Source organism: Protopterus annectens, chromosome 1.part2, assembly GCF_019279795.1.
Source record: "Protopterus annectens isolate FY-2018-M chromosome 1.part2, PAN1.0, whole genome shotgun sequence".
NCBI classification, from domain to species: Eukaryota; Metazoa; Chordata; order Ceratodontiformes; family Protopteridae; genus Protopterus; species Protopterus annectens.
In genome coordinates, this window is record NC_056727.1 from 396,983,255 (window position 1) to 397,005,754 (window position 22,500).

Consider the following 22,500-nt stretch of genomic DNA (forward strand, 5'->3'; position numbering starts at 1 on the left):
GTGTGTGTGTGTGTGTGTGTGTGTGTGTGTGTGCATGTCTCTACATATACATATAGTAAGAGGCAGGGTGTTTGTTTTGATATGCCAAAAATTATGTTTTTATGTGCTGTATATACACCATGTGTTATTGTAGTGGTAGCAGTGTATACACAACATACTACAATAGTAAAACCCAGAAAAAACATAGTCTGACAAAGTTACTAGTCATCAGAAAGTAGCTAAGCTTTCTAATCTTTACTTGTACAGGGGTATAAACAGCATAATGTCTGAAATAATTTAAGAAATCCCTCTTATAGTTAGAACCAGAAGTAAACAGTAAAAGGAAACTTAGCGACACTTAGTTGATAAATTCAAAAAGAAAACTCCCACATAATGTACATAAATGAACATTTTAGAGTGACCTTAAGAGTACTAATAAATTAATTGTGGTAATTGAGAGGTTACTCTTTAGCAGATCACTTTATTCAAGACTGAGCAGCCTAACTATGCAACTAAGAATGTGGAGATATGTGTGAATACACCAAAATGGTCAGCAAGTGAAATATGTTTCAGATGTGGGAAGATGGTTCCATTCCTAAATATAATTTAACTATTAACTGAAATGCTATACCTAACTGAAATATGATTTCCAATCATGTTGATATAAAAAAATGTAAAAGCTGTGTCTATCATATGTACAATTTCTAACCACCCTGCTGATAATGAAAATGTACCAGTGGAGTATGATAAAGTAATTCCTAGAATACTAGAATCAACATGTTGTATTTTTGCTAATATAAGATATAAGTCAAGTATATGATAATTGATTCTTGAAATGAATGGGCTACTAGATTCTGGGATTCAGGATCAGACTTAATAAGTATCTATATGCCTATAAACATAAAACAAATGACAAGAGGCAGGTGCAAGAAATATTGTTCATTTGGACATGTACAAATTCAGACTTTGTTGGGTAAAGTACTGCATCCTGTACCTTTGGTGTCTAATTTAATACAAGTAATAATAACTGGTCAAGGCTTCCCTCATTTCAAACTAGGGTTGCCCCCCATTTTTCTTTGGACTATCCTGAAATCAAATTGATTGTCTGGTAGCCCAGAAAACACTGTATAAATTCCGGTATTCTGTTTCAGAAAAGGAAACAGACTATCAGAGTTTGTTAAATCGGCTGATTGCATAGTAAATCGGCTGAAAGCAGACAACAGGAATGGAAAAAGAGGGCACTCTCAGTCAGCTGATGTCATAGCGACATCACAAAATAGGCGGAACGCGGACAGGAGAGGAGGCGGGGATGGGCAGGGCTACATGTGATGTGAGGAGTGTGGCCTTAGTCCAGTTTTAGCCACAACAAAAGGTGGCAACCCTATTTCAAACCTTATGTAAACTATGTGGTAATGGGCATAGTAAGATATAGTGTGGACAGAATACACCCCTAGTAAAAAAATGTGTGGGAGACAGCATGTTAAGAATATACAGCACGAACTATACCCCTAGTAAAATGGGGGGCAACAGCAACTAAACACATTATTAAAAATACACAGTCCTGAAAAAGAAAATAGAAAGAGAAGTATATACATTTCACCATGAAATAGAATCTGGCTTTAGCTGGCAGGGATAGAAGAAGCTCTGTGCTGTCAGAAACCTTCTACTGAGTAACACCAGAAAACCTGAGTTGTTAAGTTAGTGAATGAAGTTAGTGCAGAAACTGAAAGGGGGGAACCTGTAATGCATAACATAGAACCAGGTCAAAAGATTCCAGTTGTAAAACTAATGAAGGATGTCTGTGTGGAAACAAAGAGGGAGAGACACATGAACAGATATGCAGATTTCCCATCTGTAATGTTAAAACACAGGGAAAGTTAGAAACAGGACTCAAGGACATAGGTAGTTAGAGACAGAAGTTACTGATTTAAAAGAAAAGGATGTGTCAAAGCTAAATGGAGAAAGTCACTGGTATGAGTTAACTTGTGCAGAGGAAAAAGCACATGGAGATCAAATGCTTTCCTCTTGCTCAGGTATCAGTTAGCCTGGATCAGTTAGCCTTCATGTGCACAGATCTGCTGATAGCAGTAGTAATTCAGGGCCTCAGTGAATCTGCTAAAATAATTAGTTGTAAACAAAATGAAGGAGGAAATAAAGGATAAAAAGAAAAAGAAGTAATATTTCACAACTGCTTCACTGCAGTGATCTAGAAGTGGCCAAATCAGATGTAGTCAGAGCAGACAGCAAGAGAGAAACAGTGGAAACAGATGTAATTGACTTCTGTACAGTCATAGAAAGAGGTACATAACTATCAGTACAGAGGTAGAGAGCCTACTTTAGGTGGGCAGTAGACCTCTAATCCAAACACAAATAACTAGTGTCACTGTCACTGAATTACAACAGTGGAATGAATACTCTTTAAGATTAATTTGCATTCTCATTTACATTCTCATTTGCATTCTCATTTACATTTTCATTCATATTTAGATGTCATACGCAGACTGCTTCAAAGCCCTATCCCTGTACATGGTCTCCAACAAACTGCAGATATGTAATCTATGCCTGGCCTACAAACTGTCCTCTGATCCTGCTCTGATGGACCTGTTGCACATCTGCATAACAAATCACTTCAGAATTACCTGATCTAGGGATCTAAACGTCATCTGCTACATAAATAGGATATGCTGGAGGGACAGCTATGTGCCTCAGACACTACTCCTTCTTTGGAACAGGCTCTCTATCCATGTGAAGTGCTCTTCCCTAATCCAGTTCAAGAGCAACTTGGGCCAGTGCATGAGGAATCAGAAACTGACCCCTGGTCTGACACCTGTGATTCTAGTAGACAGAGGCAGCCTGTAAATGCTTGGCCACCCATGCCTAAGCCCACATATACCTCTTAAAATAACCCTAGGGTATAAATCTTGCCATATACATTTGGAAAGTATGGCCAGACTTAGAAAGGACCCTGGGGCCATTAACCTAGTAATCACCCATAAATCTATGAACCTATGCCATGTAAGAAATACTATAGACAGCTTCAGAAGCAGCAAGACAAATTGTGCTGTTGGGGGTCCAGCTGTTTGACTTTGTGTAGCAGTGAGACACATTATAGACTAACATCATTCATCATACAGCAAGCCAGAGACATTGGGAATGGAATCAAATGTTGTAGTCAGGTCTATAATAACAGCACATGCAAGAGTTCCTTCATTCAATGACCTCGCAGTAAAGGAGCTGTTGTGATATTTTAGCATTTTCGAAGTCCATGCTGTTTGTAAGCATGGTATATGATCCAGATGTGATTTTATTTGTGTGGCTTCTGTATTGTACAATATCATGGCAAGTAGAAACAAGAATGTGATTGGCCTGCAAAATTCATGAATGTTATTTTGCCCCTGTGTTGGTAATGGCAGTTGGTTATTTCCATAACTTTGTGAATTCTCCTGCTACAATGAAGGAACGTATGATGTTCCAAAGGAGTATTTCTATGACCGTCACATGGTTGAAAAAATAGGGCACAGACCAGCTGTACATAGTTTCGCATAGTTAGGATTCTCCCTAAGTAACTAGTTTATTCTGCTGATACAGAATTCCCTGAACCACCAATATGTGGAAAACTCAAAGTTGCTTGTTGCAAATGTTTGAGAACTAAGTTTACAATATGTTTGCATTAAAATGAAAGGCAAAGAAAGCATCAAATACATTAGCTACTTGTTTGAATCTGACGTATACTCCCCTCTATTTAGCAAATGAATGAGAGGCACATGCTTAGCCATCCAGTCGGGTTATTTACTGATTTATTGTTTGCCAAAAGCCTTTGGCGATCCTGTTAGACTAGCTTGTCATTGCTTTACGAATGCCATTGTTTTTCTTTTTTCATTGATTCCTCAACTTGCACTAATTCTAGTTTACTGACACTGTCCCATCAGTTTATTTTGCCAGGAAGCCTTTTTTAATATTTAAAGGTATACTTAGGCTAATAATTGGTTCATAAGTCAGAATTCCTCTGAAGACAGACAGTTCATATTTTGCAAAGGTAAAATAATGATTAGAAGGGTCTATATTAGAACACTGAACGTTCAAAATTTCGAGTGTTCTAATATCGACCCGTTTCGAAGAAACAGAAAACCAAATTTTTTTCTAGGGAAATAATTTGGTTGTCCGTTTCTGTTGCTTCAGTATTTTCAGCACTGTGGTGGAAAGTTATGGGTTGGGTTCAGGTAAGTGTGCGATTGTGTGGATGTGTGGGTAGGGCGGGTTAGGTGAGTCAGGGTTAGGGCGCGGGTAAGGTAAGTGTGCAATTGTGTGGACATGAGGGTTAGGGCAGGGTAGGTGAGTTAGGATTAGGGCACGGGTGAGGTGACTTTGCAATAGTGATGGACCTTAGGGTTAGGGTTTGGGTTAAGGTAAGTGGATAGTTAGTGGTGTATGTATAGTTTAGAGTAGGGTTAGATGTAAGAGTTTAGGTGTATGTGTGTGGATTGCTGTTTGTTTGGTGTGCTTGTGTTGTGTGTATGTGTTTTGGAACAGAAAATTGTTTCCCTAGGAAAATATTTGCTGTTCTGAATGTTCGATGTTTTCAATTTTCAATTCATAGGGTTCGATATTAGAACACTCGACATTTTGAATGTTCGGTGTTCTAATATAGACCCAGTTGGAATATACTGTAAACTAGTTTCCTAGTTACATTGTTTGGTTAAACAGGAGCAGACTGTGGAAGCTATATCTGTCCAGAGTTGGGTTAAATACCTCTGTTTAAAGTCTATGCATGATGACTGTCCCTTTAATGGTCTCTCTCTTTGCTGAGAAAGTAGTGGTGGCATTGCAAAGATTCCTGAACAAAGGAAGCTCATGTATGGGTACACGGTATCAATCCTCTCATCCACTGAATGTTAAAAATAATGAGTCATAGCAGAAGGACAAAAGTGTCCCTTTAAACATCACATTGAGAACAAAAAAAGAAAAGATCCAAATTTAAAATGCTGTCCAAACCGAAGGGTAAAAAGGTTGCATAGACAACCATTCAGTAAAAACTGCAAAAAAGACCTAGCCAAGCTACAGTCTTTAATGTGTAATATGCTAAACCTACTATAGTAGAATATAATATTATTGAAAAACCTTTTTTTTTCTTTTTGGGGGTAAGCATTCCTCTAACCTCAGTACTGTAAATGGCATTATTCTCACACTGAGGCACTACAGGTCAGGAAAAAGACCAATAACTGACAGGCAGTGTGAAGCATGTCTTGCTGGTGTGAAAGGAAGCTACGAGAGCTGTACAATAATTAAAAGAAAGGACACATACAAGAAATGGTCTCTAACTCATATATACCCCTAGAAAAATAAAAATGAGCTTCTGAAAACTTGAGATGTCATGCTTAAGCAACTGTGATACAAGCAGGTAACGCAATCAACTGAGTGTGAGTGATACATTTCCACAGCCTGCCCTTCTCTGTAAATGAAGTAAAAAATATGACTGTTTCTCCAGCAACTAACCAGCAGATTTGCTGATCAGCCTCAAATAACATCTTAATATCCCAGTTTCCACAAGGTGCATTTTATATGTAAATATCTTTATTGCCTTTTTGTTTATCCCCTTTCGCTATGGATTGATAAGACTTCCTTGTGAAAATTAATCTCAGATTTACGTTTTTCAATATCGTATTCACAAAGAAGTGTGAGTCATCAAACTCATTTCAACAGTTTTACCTGAAGCTGGTTCTTTATACTATGTGATAAAGGGTATTACTGCCCCCTCTTGCTACAATTTGTATTATTACCTCTGTGTTCTAGACTAAATATAATTTAGTGCATATTATTAAAATGAGTTTGGTGAATTAGAGTTTGGCTTTATATTGAGTCAAAGAGTTGTGTTCAGTGAATTCACTTTATGACAAATAAATGGCTTGCAGTTTATTGATTGTTGTCGGTCACTATGTCCTACATACCTTTACATTACACTAGTGTATGGAAACATGTGCCTACATGGTAGATAGTGCTTGAGTGAATAGTCTGAAGAAATCGAAAGAGGATACTGTAAAGGCAAATTAGACAGGTATATAAAATGGTGTAGCTCATACATATGGGATCCCTTGCTGTCTATAAAGCTACATTCATTGTACAGATAAGCAGTATGCTCCATGCCATGTCCACAGCAGACTAGCAGTGCACATTAGATTAAAGGAGACATATGGCATAGATTTTGAAGACTCCAGCCTTAACTACCAGTTTATAGGTAAGAACTAGGCTAGCTGCTGTTGTGGGCCATTTTAAGCCTATATAATTTCTCTCAAAGTTGAGAATCAAACCCTGTACCTTGTGTCTGTGAGGTGAACACATTAACCATTATACCAATTCCCAATCCCTTATAACAACCCCGAATGTCAACTGAACTATTCTGATGCCGGTCTTTGTTCCTTCCAGTCACTATTCTCTTGTAGCTCAACAGTCTTACAAAGGTAAGCAGAGAATTACTGTTTCACTGTTGGCTGTAGTGCACCCCATTGTACAAGTCAGTTATAAAATCTTCTCATGTGCAGTACCCAGTGAGTGAAATACCCGACTCAAAATTAAACAAAGGTCTATTTCCCTGCCACCTATGACCAGTACCTAGTGGGTCCTGTAATGTATATTTCTCTGCCACCTTTAACTGGTACAGTGTGTCCTGTAATATATATTTCCCTGCCACCTATGAGCATTACACAGTAAGTCCTGTAAAATATGTTTCCCTGCCAGCTATGACTGGAGCACAGTGGGTCCATATATATGAGAGAACTGTAGTAGTATGTTAATTTTCCAACCAGCTACATTAGAGTTCTGTTATTATAAGTCTGAAATGATCATGAGTAGTAATGCTATGTTTCCTCATGACATCCAAATTAATTCCAAATTCAATTAAGACCATATAAAAATTAAACAAGAATTCATGTTTCTTTCCTAAAAAGATATGCACTAGATGTAGTACCTAACAGGAGCTGTTAAAGAATAAGAGAGACCCCCCATAACAAGTTACCCAAGTTAAATGACAGGTAAAGCGTCAGTGTAGAAATAAATGGACAGCAAGACTAACAAATTACAAAAAATCCAGACCACTGTGTGAGCTGGTAATATCTTATTGCAAGGGTGAGTTAAACCACAGTTCACAGAAAGGAACAAACTGTTGAATAGGTCTTGTTACCTGGAAACTATATATTGTACATAAAGACATGAAGAAAGCTGATTTTGTATGTTGTGTTACAGGACTACAGTTAGAAATAAGAGCTTACTTCACAAATAAACATGGTATTATGACCTACAAAACAAGCTTTTGTTAATGGAACGTAAATATTTCTTTTCTTTTGTACTGGTTACAGCTTGCAATGAAGCAGACAAAAGAAATGGAGCAACTTAAAAAAGACCAACATGAGCAGCTTGAAAGTTTGGAAAAGCAGAACGAGCAGGTATGTTTTCAGCTAATTTAACAGATTGCAATAAATGTTTATTGTCATTTTTACAAAAGGAGAATGTGTACTTATTCAAGTGTGAATGACTAGGTGCAGTAATTCTACCTAAACTAATTTAAATCACAATAAAGTGAGAGTAAAGAAATGAATCAGATGTTGTGACAGTTTCAGACTAAAATATCATGGACACTCTGCAGCAAACTTTGCTCTCATATGACAGCAGAATTATATCATAGTGGCACTCTTGATGGATATGTCAAGCTGTGTCACAGCAAGTAACCAGAAATGTCAGTAACCCCATCATTTCTGTTCTGACAGTTGGTGATTATATGGATATCTAGGGTGGTTGGGATGTATGACAGATCTGAAATCTGGCATTGTGTCAACATTCCTTGGCAACAATTTATAACAAAATGCAACATTATATTGATATAAAACCATGCACAAATATCATCCAAGAAACCTAGATTCAAATTGCTTGAACATTCCACAGCTAATATATTGATGGGTAGTGCATATGTGAAATTCATATATAATCATCAGAATATACTTCAAAATAAACTTGATTTAAGGGGGTCAATTTCATTCCCATAATATTCCATGCATAGCCATTTGTTTACTGCTGTCTTGAATACAATACATCCTGCAGTTTATTTCAAAGCACCCATCATGAAAAGGGAAATGCATGTCACTTTATAATGTATGACGTTGCAGCATGGCATTTAGAGATAGTGGGGTCCTGGACTCAGGCAGATTCACTGGACAGCATTTTCCAAGTGTTCAGAATACATCAAAGATTGATTACAAAGTAAGTAATACCTTAGCAGCACTTTGTACACAATACTATTTGAATGATTAATGCAAAGACATTTCATCAACAGTATTTTAAACATATGTGCAGTACACCTATAAAAATGAGTAAAAAGTTCACCAAGGCAGGAAAATACTTCAGTGTCATTTTCTTGAAATAATTTAGTTCCATTTTTTCAATGATGTGTTCCAATAGATTGTGGTGTTATGTATCTCACTAAAAGTAAATAATGCAGCAATTGAATGGAAAAATGATGAGAGGATACACTTTATTTTGTATTAGTATGTAATTATGCTGGAACTGTATGTCTATTCAGATTCTGCTACTCATAACTCAGAAAGTCTGTGCCATGTCAACAGATACATACATTCTTGTCCCAATGCTGCCCAGGGCAAAGGGAGTTACCTTATACTTGCATGATGAATGCTGGGTTGTTTTCTGTCCAATCAACTCTGGTCCAGTTCCTTCTCGCCATACCCAGGTTTTTATCTGATAGTGATATCAGTGTTTATGGAAGACTGCTGTCTGCTGTTTTGTGGAGTTTATCCCTTACCCTGCTTATATGTGTCACTGTGGAATTATTATTTATAAATTCATGGGGGAGGGGGCTGTTTGATGATAAAGTACTTTACTGTCCTGAAATTATTACTACAGTAACTTAAGAAACCATTGTTTTAGAGTGCTGTGGGTTACCCATGATTTAGGTAATAGTGCACTTGGAATATAAGTAAGCAGTGTTCTTGCGAGTGATGATAATTTGTCCTAAGATGTAAAGCAATCAAGAATGGCACTCCAGTGGTGTGGTGTGACAGCAAAAATACCTCTTTATCTTCCATCCTGTGTTAAAAGCACATAAATGATAAGTGAGAAAGTCATGTATAGCAATCATAACAAGATATATATGAGAAGGCAAAAAAAGCATTTATTCTTAGTCTGGAAGGAAGAAGCATAGGGTACCATACCTTTCAACCATACTTGATTCCTCGGTATTTACCCGCTTTGAGGGCAAAATATTGGGGTGCCACGATTTCCCGAATGGCCCCCTTAATTTTCAAAATTCTCTGTATTTTTCCTTTTTTTTTTTAATTACCTCTTTAAAATTTTGGCTGATGTCACCACACATCACCAACCTACAGGGGCATGCATGATGACATCAGCTACTGCCTGTGTTGGACTCAAACTCTCAGAAGGAAATAGGGAATATAACAACTACGGTAGAAGACATAATTTAAAGTTTGCCAAGTCCGCCCACATGTCCCAACCTTCAGGTAAGAAAACAGCTGTTGTCTGTCAGGCCAGAACTGTTTAACTGTGTACTAGTAAGTCTCTGGACTGTTTTGTTGTTGTGCATTAATATCTATCTGCTAATTCTGCTGCTTAACTGTGTGTAAAAGTCCATCTGGGTGGATGTTCTGCATTATTTATCTGCTGGCCAGCCACAAGAACTTTGTTGTGCATTTATTATTGGCTGCTAATCAACCATTGCAGTGCATTTATCAACCGTTCTGGTTCTGGCTATAGTTATCTGCCGCTCTAATCAACCATTGTATTAACTGTGTGTAATTTATCTGCGGGCCGAACCTTTTTTAATATGCTTTTCAGTATTTAGTTATCTGCCACAACGTTTGTTTTGTAATATGCTTTCCCTCCTGTAATGTTCGTTTTGTGATATGCTTCTAATTATGCTTTCAGTATTTCATTATGTGCCACGTTTGTTTTGTAATATGCTTTCCCTCTAATTAGATATGCTCTCCCTGCAATTTATCTCTCTCAGCATTGTGTCAAAAACTTTGTTGTGCATTTATTATTCTGCTGGTAATCAACCGTTGTTGTGCATTTATTGCTCATATGCCTTTCAGTATTTAGTTATCTGCTGCAACGTTTGTTTTGTAGTAATATGCTTTCCCTCCCACACGTTTGTTTTGTAATATGCTTTCCCTGCAATTTATCTGGATCAAAGTGTCAAGAACTTTGCTGTGCATTTATTATTCTGCTGGTAATCAACTGTTGTTGTGCATTTATTGGCCATAGTTATCTGCCGATCGCTTTTCAGTATTTCTGGCCAACGTTATCTGCCGATCGCCAAATGCTTTTCAGTATTTAGTTATCTTTCCCCTGCAATTTATCTGTCCCACTGCTTTATTACTACTAAAAGTAGATTACTTGGAACGGTGGAAGGTTTATAGTCTGTCTGCAAAAAAGCAATCAGTATTACAGGCAAATTGTCTGCATATAGTTTTTTCTTTTCTGTATTAGACTTATGGATTTAAATGATGTCTGAAGACAATGAAACAGGGAATTGTGTCCACAGTTTCATGCAGCCAAAACAGTTTTGTTTTGAATAAATTATATGGCAACAATGAAGTAGGGCATTTTTGTGTTCGTTGCAGCAGGAATAGTTCCACAAAAAAGGATGGAGGCTCACATTTGTTTACATACACACAGCATTATACAGCATTATATTCTATCAAGGTATTTGGGTGATACGTTGTGCATTTATCAGTTCAGTATTATATATTATCTGCTGGCCAAACTGCAGTTCATCTGTCCCAGCAGTTCAGTGTTTGGGGTGGGGTCTGTCTTCAGTTTTTAGATATCTTTTCCCTGCAGTGTGTAAGTGTAATATGCTTTCCTTTTTCAGTATTTAGATATCTTGTGTGTTGTGTATGTCAGGCTGAATTCCCTAGCCACTCCACCACTTGTGTTCAACTCTTTGGTGTGTTCCTCTTAAAATTTGTGGTTTTCTAGCAAATTAATGAGAACTGAATTCACTAAATAAATAGCCATTTAAGTTTCAGTCTTCCTATCATTCAGGAAATGCACATTGGTAACACAAATCATTTTATTCTACCAACTTTTCTAAGATTATACAAACAATGTTTAAACTGTGTCCCTGGTTCCCTCCCCAATAATTTTTTGTTTTCTTCCAGATTTCTTGCGCTGCATAGTTCTTCAGCAGGAGAGAAGTTTAGTACTGCTTATGCTAAGGTGGTTTGTGTTGTTAGAAGCACAATGGGTAGGATACTTGCTTTTGATCCAGAAGGCTGTGGGTTTTACTCCCACAGTATGTAGATAGATTACTGACAGTGTATTCTGTTGTACTTTTAAAAGGGGTGGATGCTGCAGACCTGAGAATGTCCTCTTTGGCGGAGATACCTAGTAACTATTTTTTATTATTTTATTTTATTTATTTTACATTTGTTGACCGGGCTAGTCCAGCTGGATACTTATCCCTTTTCAGTAGAGGCCCGGGGAGAAAAGCTCCAGCATAATAGCAATACATGATGAGAGCAAGTTACATTTACAATATAAGAATAGGAAATAACATAGACTTAATATAAGCACAAGTAGCAAAGCAACAGGTTAAACAAACTAGTAGTATAGGACAAACACAGTGAAAATAATGGTCTAGGTAACAAACTTATCAGGGCAAATTATGAGTACAGGAGATTTGATAAGTTAGTCAGGTTCTGTGCATGGGCATAGCCATTGTAGCTTAAGATGGTTTTTGAGGTTGTTTTTGAACTGTTTATGTGAGGTCATGAGTCTAAGGGTGTTTGGCAGGGAGTTCCAGGGCTTTCCAATGGAGCTGGCATACAATTTGTGGTTTTCTAGCAAATTAATGAGAACTGAATTCACTAAATAAATAGCCATTTAAGTTTCAGTCTTCCTATCATTCAGGAAATGCACATTGGTAACACAAATCATTTTATTCTACCAACTTTTCTAAGATTATACAAACAATGTTTAAACTATGAATCTGTTATCAGTTTGCCATCCATTCCCTATTCCAATATTACTAGCTTATTTCTTTTAATGTAACAGGCAATTTATTCCTCAAGGGCAACAAGCAGTTTATTTGTAGATGAAACTATGACATTTATAATTCTTTGTAGCAGCAACCTCGTCATGAGTTACAGATCTCTTTAATATGGAATTTAGATGACTTTTACACATGCAGAGATTGTGCATATTTACTGATACTGGTGGATTATAGAAGTTTGGGCAGACTTTTATGACGGAAATGTTCTGAATCTGATTTGTTATTATTGGCTCATGCATTTTGTTTCATTGCTTACTGGAAAAATGTTCAAACAAATTTAAAATGAGCTCTAAGTCTAACAAGTGTGCTATATTATACAAGGAATATAATTTAATAAAGTCAGGAAGATGTATGTTTCTTGTTTCGTGTGCAAGGGGCCTATGATTTGAAAACAGTCCAAAGGTAATCTTTATCCACCACTGGCCAGCCAGATGCATTTTCTTTGGATATGGTGTGGTGGGTTTCAATGCTGTTTCAATAAATGTGAGTTTCAAGGGCAGAGAAGTTTTAATGTGAAGTCTGTTTTCATTGTGAGACAGTATTGCTTTGTTTAGCAGATGTTTGTTAATGTTTGTGCATTGTGCTATAAAATGTAAAATAAAATCCAAATAATCATTGTAGAAATAAAGCAGTATGCACATTAGTGTTTATGGTAAATGGGGCGAAATGGTCAGGTAATGGGACATTGGAATGGCTGCAGGGAGGCTCTGGAGCCATATTTTGGTTGTCTGTTCTTCAGTTTGTGTTTGAAAGTTGGTATCCTACAATTCTGTAGTGGGAGGGGTTATATAATTATGTATGCAAGTTTTATGTTAATCAGCATTTTCATGGGCCTTTGTCCAGATTTTTGATGTTTCCAGGTTGAGAGGTATGTAGGGTACAAATGAGAGTGAGTTGTTCTATGCAGAAGATAATTTACAAAACAGATAATTGTTGGTGCTCTGAACCGTGCTTCTGAAGCAGTGATTTAGAAGAGTAGAAGGAAATGGCATGCATGGACTTATAAAGGGTTTCATAAGCTAGATGAAGCTAATATAAAATTTATTTAAACATGGAATAAATGAGAGGGACAGAGTACTTGGTTGCTAGTTGTAGTTTCAGGCTATACCTCCATGGCAGGTGGGTTTACACAGGTATTTCATACTGATTCTGAGATTACTGTCTGCCACAGAAAATATCAGTGAACCTTCTTCCATTATAGGTTCATATGTGTGTACTAGGCTAATGGCCCTAAGGCCTTTACAAGCCTAGCCATAGGATTACCCTGGCATAGTGCCACCCGACCTTAGTTCCCAGTGCCTCTGTTGAGTAGAGCCACTGGAGTTATCCCGGGGTGAATTTTTCTGTTTCCCATCCACTCATCAAGATTTCTCTTAAAGAGGGTTAGTGCGGTGCTCTGCTTGACATGTATGGGAAGTCTATTCATAGCATGGGCAAGCTCTGGGTTATGAACCTGTCCCTCCAGCTTGTTCTGTTAATTGTGGTAATGAGGTTGAGGTCTCTGGAGCATGTGGTGCAAAGGGATTGGGATTTCTTTAGATGTAGCATTTCTAACAGAGCTGTGTCAGACATGGCTTTGTAAGTCAAGCAGAGATTGCCTCTAAGTAGGCAATATGAGACAGAGAATAGTTGGGAGTTTTTTGAGTCTGTCCATATAGGACAAGTATGTAAGACCTAGGATCCTCTTTATGAGGTACTTTTCTGGCCTTGCCAGTTGTTTCAGGTGTCTAGAGAGGTGCATGCCAAATGGGGCATTGTACTCAATGGTTGGCCTAATGAGGGAAGAGTAGGGGGAGACAATGACCTCTTTCTTCCTGTTTTCAAAACCTTTAGTAATGAGATGTGGCACATAGAAGGACTTTCTGATAACAGTGTAAATGTGATGATGAAAAGAGAGGTTGCTGTCAGCTTGTGTTCCCAGATCTCTTATAACGTCTTCTGTGTTCAGTGGACTACTATCAATGTGGTAATTAATGGGAACTGGGTTTTTCCCAAAGGGGATGATGACACATTTTTTGGCACTGAGCTTAAGGCCATGGTTCTGACACCAGTCGTTAGTCTCAGTGAGGCCATTCTGTAGGATGTCAACATCACTTGGGGAGTGAATAATAGCTCCCAACTTGGAATTGTCTGCAAACTTTGTCAGCCAGAGTCCCTTTGTGTTGGCCTGGACTTCAGAGAAGTAAATACCAAACAGGAAAGGACTCAGGACCGAACCCTGTGGGACTCCACTCATGACTAGTCTGCAGTCTGACTTGGAGTCGGCTACTTTCACACTGTGTTTTATCTGTGAGCCAGTTTGCAACCCACCTAGTGATATAGGGGTTTATGTCTAGCCTAGTGAATTTTTCGATGATTCCTGAGTGGAGAATGGTATCAAAAGCCTTGGCCAGATCAAGGTAGGCTGTATAAACCACCTTGCTTTCATCCACATCTCTGGTGACTGACTCAAAGAAGTCGACCAAGTTGAGCAGGCATGATCTACCCTTCACAAAACCAAACTGTGTGGGATCCAGAGTTTGGAAATTCCCTATATCCTTGTTTATTAGGTCCATGATGATGCATTCCATAGCTTTGCATATCAGACTCATCAGGCTAATGGGGCGAGAGTTCCCAGGGTCTGTAGTCGCTCCTCCTTTGTGGAGAGGGATGACTATAGCAGTGCTTCATTCAGTAGGTAACAAAGCATGAGGTGAGGCTGTGATTGAACATGGCACACAAGTGAGGTGCCAGTTCACTCTATAGTTCATGTAGAACACAGCCAGGGATATTGTCATGTCCCATAGAAGCTGTATTCTTGGCCTTGGACAGTGCTGTTTTAACCTGTGCAGCAGTAATACTGGGTGCCTGGCAATCTACTGGTATTGCGATTAGTCCTTTGGGGGGTTGGCACTGAATCTGTCAGCCAGTATACTGGCAATATCAGTTGGCTTGGTATAGGAGGTACCATTGTGCAGTAGCTCAGAGCAAATCTGGGTATTGCTGTGGAGATGCTTTACATAACTATAGAAGGCCTTGTGGTTGTCTTTACTATCTGCTGCAATTCTGTTTTCATAGCTAGCTTTAAAGGATTTGATGAGGGATCTCAACTTTTTGTTGAGGCTGATAAGGGAGATTTTCCAATCTTGGGACTTCACCTTATTCCACATCAGTTTCCTCCTTCTGTTGTAGAGTTTGTTTATGGCAGGGGACCACCAGATTGGCTAACTTTATTTGGAGGAGAGCATCTTGATTCTATTGGGTATGGTGAGATTGATGCATTTGTGTACGTGTTCGTGGTCAATGATTGTTATTTGTATCCTGGACAAGAGTTTAGGTGTTATAATAATTTTAGTGGCATTTAAGCATTTTTCAGTGAATTAGTCGGATCATTCTTATAAACTGTTATGTACTTAAATGAGACATCAGTGTCACTGTTCATCTGTTTTGATTAAGAACAGTAGTTAAGTATAGTCCTAAGTTGGTGCTTTTATCTCAGAGGCAGGCAAATGAAAGGAAGAATATGCGGCAAAATATATAGTGTAATTCTTTGAGTGCACTGCAAACATAATTAACAGCGAACCAAGATAGCTTGAAAAACTGTACTGTTGTTTGAGCAATGGCAAGAATATCCAAGATAAAATGAACAAATCATCTAATAACAAAAGATGAGTATGCTGTGACCATTTATCTAAAATGTGCATGGTTATTAATCTAAGCCAATTTAAGGTAAAGATTGAATGGTTAATGCAAAAAAGGGTGACAGTCACAGCCTTTTTAGTTTCCCTCTGAACTTTTAACTCTCTGATATCAAAGGGGGCTTTGTAACAGAATTGTTGTACAAATTCTGTAGTATTTCAAGGATTTAGGGTCTACACATAAAGGTTTGATCAAACAGTACTCTGATTTATCAAATGGTATCAAAATCTTTTTTTTTTCAGCAGCCAAGCTATCTACTCTCATGGAAGTTTGGTGCAGGAGCTTTCTCCTAAGCAGCAAATGCTTTTGTGATGAGACAAACATGCTTGTATCTTCAAAACAAAACTATGTTCATCTCCCAAAATAGCTGCAACTTCTTTACATTCCACCCAGTGTCTGTTGATACCACAAGAAAACTAAAACCTACCACATTAGCTGCCAACCACCTCCCAGCAGAATTTCTGCAAATCGCAGCAGATGCTTTAGCATACCCAGTAGCCATACTCATAAACAGATCATTATCAGGAAACATGGTCCCAGATATTTGGAAAATCTCACGCATAATACCCTTACATAATTATAGGCCAATTCCCATCCTGTCCCCCTTATCTAAAATCCTAGAGAGGACTATACACACTCAATTAATGACTTACCTTAACACAAATAAACTATTGTCAAATACTCAACATGGTTTCCGCCCCTCTCACTGCACTACCACAGTCCTCATGTCCTTCATAAATGCAGTGAACAACTATAGAAACAGAGAACTGTTTGTATCTGCTACATTTTTAGACTTGTCAAAGGCCTTTGATATGGTCAATCATGACAAACTCATCAGCATTCTCTCCACCCTAAATCTCAGTAACTCCACTATCACATGGTTCAGAAGTTACGTATCAGGGCGACAGCAGGCCATCCAATGGCAACAACAACTTTCTCCTCTTCTCCTTGTTACCTTAGGGGTTCCACAAGGCTCCATCCTTGGACCTCTACTTTTCACCCTCTTCACCAACCAGCTCCACACTGCCACACAAGCCACTGTCATACAATATGCAGATGACTCTCTGCTAATCTGCACAGCTTCCTCACTTCATGACCTCCACACCACAACCCAAGACTCCTTCTTGTCCATAGAAATATGGCTCAGCAGCTCCCAAATCATACTAAACCCCAGCAAAACAAAGCTCTTTCTGTTCTCCCCAACAAAAGTGACCCCTTCCTCCCAAGCATTCACCATCCTATACAAAAATGAAACCATCATCACCCCTACAACTCATACCAAACTGCTGGGTGTAGAAATTGACAACAACTTGAAGTTCGATATACACATAGCACAAACCATTAAGAAGGTCCACAAGAAACTAGTTTTACTTTACAGAAACAAACATTTCCTAACTAGATACTCAAAAGCTACTATTGCTCAAACTCATCTCCTATCTTCCCTCCTATATGTCTCCCCAATCCTAACCAACCTCCGCAAATCTGAACTAACCAAACTCAAAGCTTGTTATAATAAAATTGCCACTGATGCCCCATACAGAACACATCACTGTACAGCTCTTAAACAACTAGAATGGCTAGAATGTCCTCAGCTACTACGCTTTTATCAGTTCACCTTTGCCCACAAAATATTGCATGAACCAGACAAAACCTCTGCCTTCCAAAATCTATTACAACCATACATCACTTCCAGACCCCTCCACTCTAATAATAAATTCCTACTAGACACCACCAAAGCAAATAACACAGTTGGAGAATCACTCTTCTCAAACTACATCCCTAACATACAGAACAAATTGCCCACCCAAATTATTACCTGCTGCTCTTTAACACAGTTTAAAAAACTCCTAAAACTACACCTGAAAGACTCCTGGCTCTGTTCTTGTAACTGCCCTGGATAGACTTCTAACTGCTCAACTCTACATCTCTAACTAACTTTGTATCTCTCTGCCCTCCCAATACATCCTAACTGAGGTATCTGTGGTGTCTGTCCTCTCCTTCTGTCAGTAGTCTCTTTTTTTTCCAAGCATGACAAATGACTTGTATACATATGTACATACTCATACTGTGATGTCTATTGTACACGTTTATCCAAGACATTTTATATTTATCTTTTTGTAAGTTTTACGTTTGACACTTTGAGCTTGCTTGCAGACAAGCCTTCTTCTTTTGTAGTGTATATAAACTTTATGTTTTTGTGTAAGTCTTATATTACCTGTAACTTTAACTCAAACTTGTAATTTTGCTTAACTGGAGCTTTTCTCCCCGGGCCTTCGCTAAAAAAGGACCTGTGTCCAGTTGGACTTTCCCAGTAAGCAAATGTTAAATAAAATAAACTAGTGAAGATTTGAAAATGTTTTATTTAAGTGGTTCACATGGCTTATTGGTCTTATAATCTGCAGTCACCAATCTAATTGGCCTGAAAGATTTGCAATACAAATGACCATTCAGTGCATTTTCTAAAATGATTATGAATCAGAGCTATAAAGATAAGGGAAACTAGTTTAGAGCATACCTGTCAGCTGTCCAGAATTTTCATAGTCCAGATTTTTGCCTATTCTACATCTGTTCCTCATAAAATGTATGTTTTTCTGGCAAATCATTGAGGATTGAAGCTCATACATAGTCACCAGGCATGTAGTCCAGCACACCATTAAGGAGTCCAGCCTAAATTTCCATCTTTCCCAAAGCACTGTCAGTTAAGTGATTTAGTTCATAGGTGTTTACTAGGCTAATAACCACAAGGGCCTTTTTAAGCTTAGCCAGGTATCCCAAATCTCTAGAAAGTTCTGGTACCCTTGATAAGTTGTAAGCAGGAGCTTGGGAGGTGAAACATTTACAAGCAGAAGTCTGGGAGATGAACCATTTACAGGCTGCCTGTGTCCAATAGAGACATAGATGCCACACAAGAGATGAATTTCCTGTTCCCTATCCAACTGTCCAAGTTACACTTGAATTGGGTTCAGAAGGAGCTCTGATTCACATGGATGGGGAGCCTGTTCCAGAGAAGTGGCAGTTTCTGAGATATATACTTGTCTCTCCAGCAGGTCCTATTTATATGACAGGCAAGGTTTAAGTCTTTAGAACAGGTAATTCTGGTTCTGCTTGATTTGTGAATATGCAGGAGGTCCATTAGAGTTGGGTCTGACAATGCCCTGTATGCCAGGCATAGATCTCCCCTCAACAGCCTGTAGGAGACAGAATACAGGGATAGGGCATTGTGTTGGACTTGTGCCCTATATTATTTTAGTGAGGAAGCTATTCCAATTGTTGGGTATGCCTGGTTGGGTACATACCAATGAAAGAATTGTACTAATTGGTAGGTCTGATAAATGCTGAATACAGTGGAAAAATGACTTCTTTGGAACTATATGCAAGGTATGGAACTTTGTTTATAAGTTGCACAACACAGAATGATTTCCTCACTAATGTACGCATGTGATTGTTAAAGGCTAGATTACTGTCTTTGTGTATTCATAAGTCCCTGACTATTGGGTGAACTCTTAGGGTTGTGTTGTCAATAAGATAGTTACCAGGGGTGGATGACTTCCTGAAGGATACTATTATGCATTTCTTGGCATTTAGTTTTAGTCCATGGCTCTGACACCAGTTGTTTGTCTGAGTCAGCCTTTTCTAGAGAACATTTGTGTTGGTGGACAGTTCAATGGCAAACTGCAAATGTAGTCAGCCAGAGGCCATTGACATTGAACTTGACTTCAGAGAAGTAAATGCCAAAAAGGAGTGTTCCCAGGACCAATCCCTGAGGGACTCTGCTTGTGACTGGTATCTTTGTAGAGGTGGACTCCCTACTTCTAACTTCCTGAGTGCCAGCTGGCTATCCACTGGATGACTTAAGGGTTTATACCTGATCTTTTGAGTTTGTCAACAATGCCCAAGTGGGGATTGTGTCAAATGCCTTGGCCTGGTGAAGGTAGGCAGTGTGAAACATTTTGCCCTTACCCATTGTTTTTGTGACCTTCTCAAAGAAGCGCACCAGGTTGATTAGGCATGACATGCCCTTGCTGAAACTAAATCAGGTTGGGTCCAGTGTTTGGAGGTCTCCTCTGTCATTATTGATCATTTCCATGATAATTCTTTCCATGGCTTACTTTTGGTTCTGTAGTTTCCAGGGTCTGTAGATGGCCCACCTTTGTGCAGAAGGATAACCGTTGCTGTTCTCCATTCATGGGTCATGAAGTCTGTTTAGAGGCTACTGTTAAATAGCAATAATTCCAGAAGGCCTTATAGGTCATGTTTCATGCTATTTAGATGTCATCCTGGGATATTGTCTGGGCCCATTGAAGTAGTGTTCTTGGCCTTAGAGAGAGCATTATGGATCTGTTCCCTAGTGATAACAGGGGGAGTTATATTCAATGGTATTTCCTGAGAGAAGGTTGAGGGGGAAAGAGGAGTAAGTTTAGAGCTGAATATGTTGGCCAGCAGATTTGCTATATCTTCTGGCTCAGTGTAGGTGGCTCCATTTACAGTGAGTATGTACACAATTGTGTATTGCCTTTGAGCTTGTAGACATAGCTAAAGAATACCCTGTGGTTGTCCTTGGCATTGGAGACCAGATTTGTTCAAGTGGCAAATGAAGGTGGAAGAATTCTAACCCAGTACTATTGACAGAGGTAGCAGCTCACTAACAAGTCAGTGTTTAGTCTTTTTTGTTAACTACCAGACTTTATAAACTAGCACTCAAACTACTAAGACAACTGACTGCTCTGAAAGTCCACGCATAATGACAGGCATTTGAGTTTTAAACTTCATATCATTCAGAAAATGCATGCTAATACAAACCCAGTTATTCTAGAAATTTTCTATGTTTATAAGTGCAATATATAAAACCTGTTCCTGATTTTGGGCTTTTGTCTCCCATTATTTCTGGCTTTTTGCAAAATTTCTTACACTGAGAATTTGAGAAGTATGGTTCAAAGCTAAGACAGCATTTCTTGCCTCTAATACAAGAATTAAGGATTGCTGAGAAAAGGGCTTACATATTTCTACTTGGAAAGAGTCAGGATTTATTTTTAGTTAAATTACTACTGTTAGGGTTCTTTTTTAACTTTTTTATTTAATTTTAAATAAATCAATATAACAAACACACAACCAATACAAATAAAACTATATACAAGGTCCATAACATACATAATTTCTAAGTATTGTTAATATTTCTCTAAAAGATCTTTAAGTTTTAACTATGACAGTTTTTTTATGTGTAACATTGGAATTTATTGCATTAGCAATTTCCCTATTACAAACATTTTGTGCAAGAGAAATAAATTCTGAAAATAAGAGATTGCTTTTACATTTCTAGTTTATTGTTATTATTTTCTTTGCAGTAGCTAAGAGACACCAGAGGAAAGGCACTTGTGTTCTTGGAATTGAGTTAGAGATTGGAGCATTAAATAAGAAGAATGAATTTGGTATATCACAATTATCCAACCACAATGCTTTAGTGAAGTTTTTGAAATCTGACCAAAATGGAGCAACTATTTTAAAGTCTAAAATCATGTGAATCCAATTTGCATTTAAAGCTTCATCACATCTCCAACATTTAACATTGTGTTTTTTATATATTAAAGCAATTTTGTATGGACTAAGGAAACTTCTGTGTAAGTACTTCCACGGAAATATTTTCCAAAAAGGAGATGAGGTTGTATCACTAATGGATTTAAATGTTAATGTCTTATTAGCATCTGGAAACATTTCATTATTAATCTTTGTGCAATAGATCCAAAAGGACATATCTATAGTCGAAATTTCAGATCTCAAAATCTTGTATATTGTCAATAAAGATGATTTGTATTTAATTTCTGAACTACTGATTTTAAAAAAGAAATCTAAAATCTTAGGAATAGCTCTGGAGTTTATATTTAATGATAATTGTAACTCATTAATGACAATTCTCTAAATATTTGAATATTTAACCCGTTGTTTTGCCTTGTATTGCATCTTGCCAGAAGATAATTGGCTTCATGTAATTTACTATTCAAAAATTGGTGCCAGTACTTTAAACCATTTTCTTCAATTTCTTTTATTTTATGTGGATTAAATGAATCTAGACACCCATCAATGAAAGTAATTGCAAGCATTAAAAATAATACAGTTTTAGCAAAGTAATTAGTGTATATTATCTTCCTAAAGTTGGTTAAAATATAGTTGATGAAGGGCATGTAATTAAGGTTTTTCCTGATATTAATGCTACATTCTTTTATGACCAAATATAATTTGCCTGTGTCTGAAAGTATATTATTATTTACTTCTGTATTATTAGATGGAATTATGAATGATTTTCCAACTTGATGTGTAGCTAGGCTTTAAACAATAATTAATAACTGATTTAGCATATCATTCAAAGTTTGGAAACCCAATTCTTCCATCATCCCAGTTTTTAAAATGCCAATCAAAAGCTATTCTCAGTTTCTGTGGATGCCATAAAAACTTAAATAATAAAGAATGTATCTGTTTAATTAACTTTTTAGGTGGAGAAGCAATCAAAGATTGTATAAGAAATATACTTTTTGGTACTATGATCATTTTTATCAAAGTATGTCTGTCCTCCATTGTGAAAAACATTTTATTGCAGTTCTCTAAATGTTTCATTATTGTTTTAATTAAACACTTATAATTTACTGTTGTAGCTTCATGACAATTAAATTTTATAATTACACCTAAATATTTAAATTGCTGATTTTCCCAATTAAACTTATTTTTTGATTGACTAATAAGTTTCTTATTTATCAATAAGGTTTCAGCCTTATTATGAC

The 22,500-nt window shown here is 37.6% G+C and overlaps 1 protein-coding gene across 1 annotated transcript in view; it reads left to right on the plus strand.

Annotated features, from left to right (window-relative positions):
* Positions 1–22,500, plus strand: part of PLCB4 (phospholipase C beta 4) — a 1,792,792-nt gene that overhangs the window by 1,707,345 nt on the left and 62,947 nt on the right. The window contains exon 39 of the mRNA XM_044056592.1: positions 7,329–7,415. Coding sequence (XP_043912527.1) covers positions 7,329–7,415 — 87 coding nt within the window. The remainder of the gene's footprint in view (positions 1–7,328; positions 7,416–22,500) is intronic.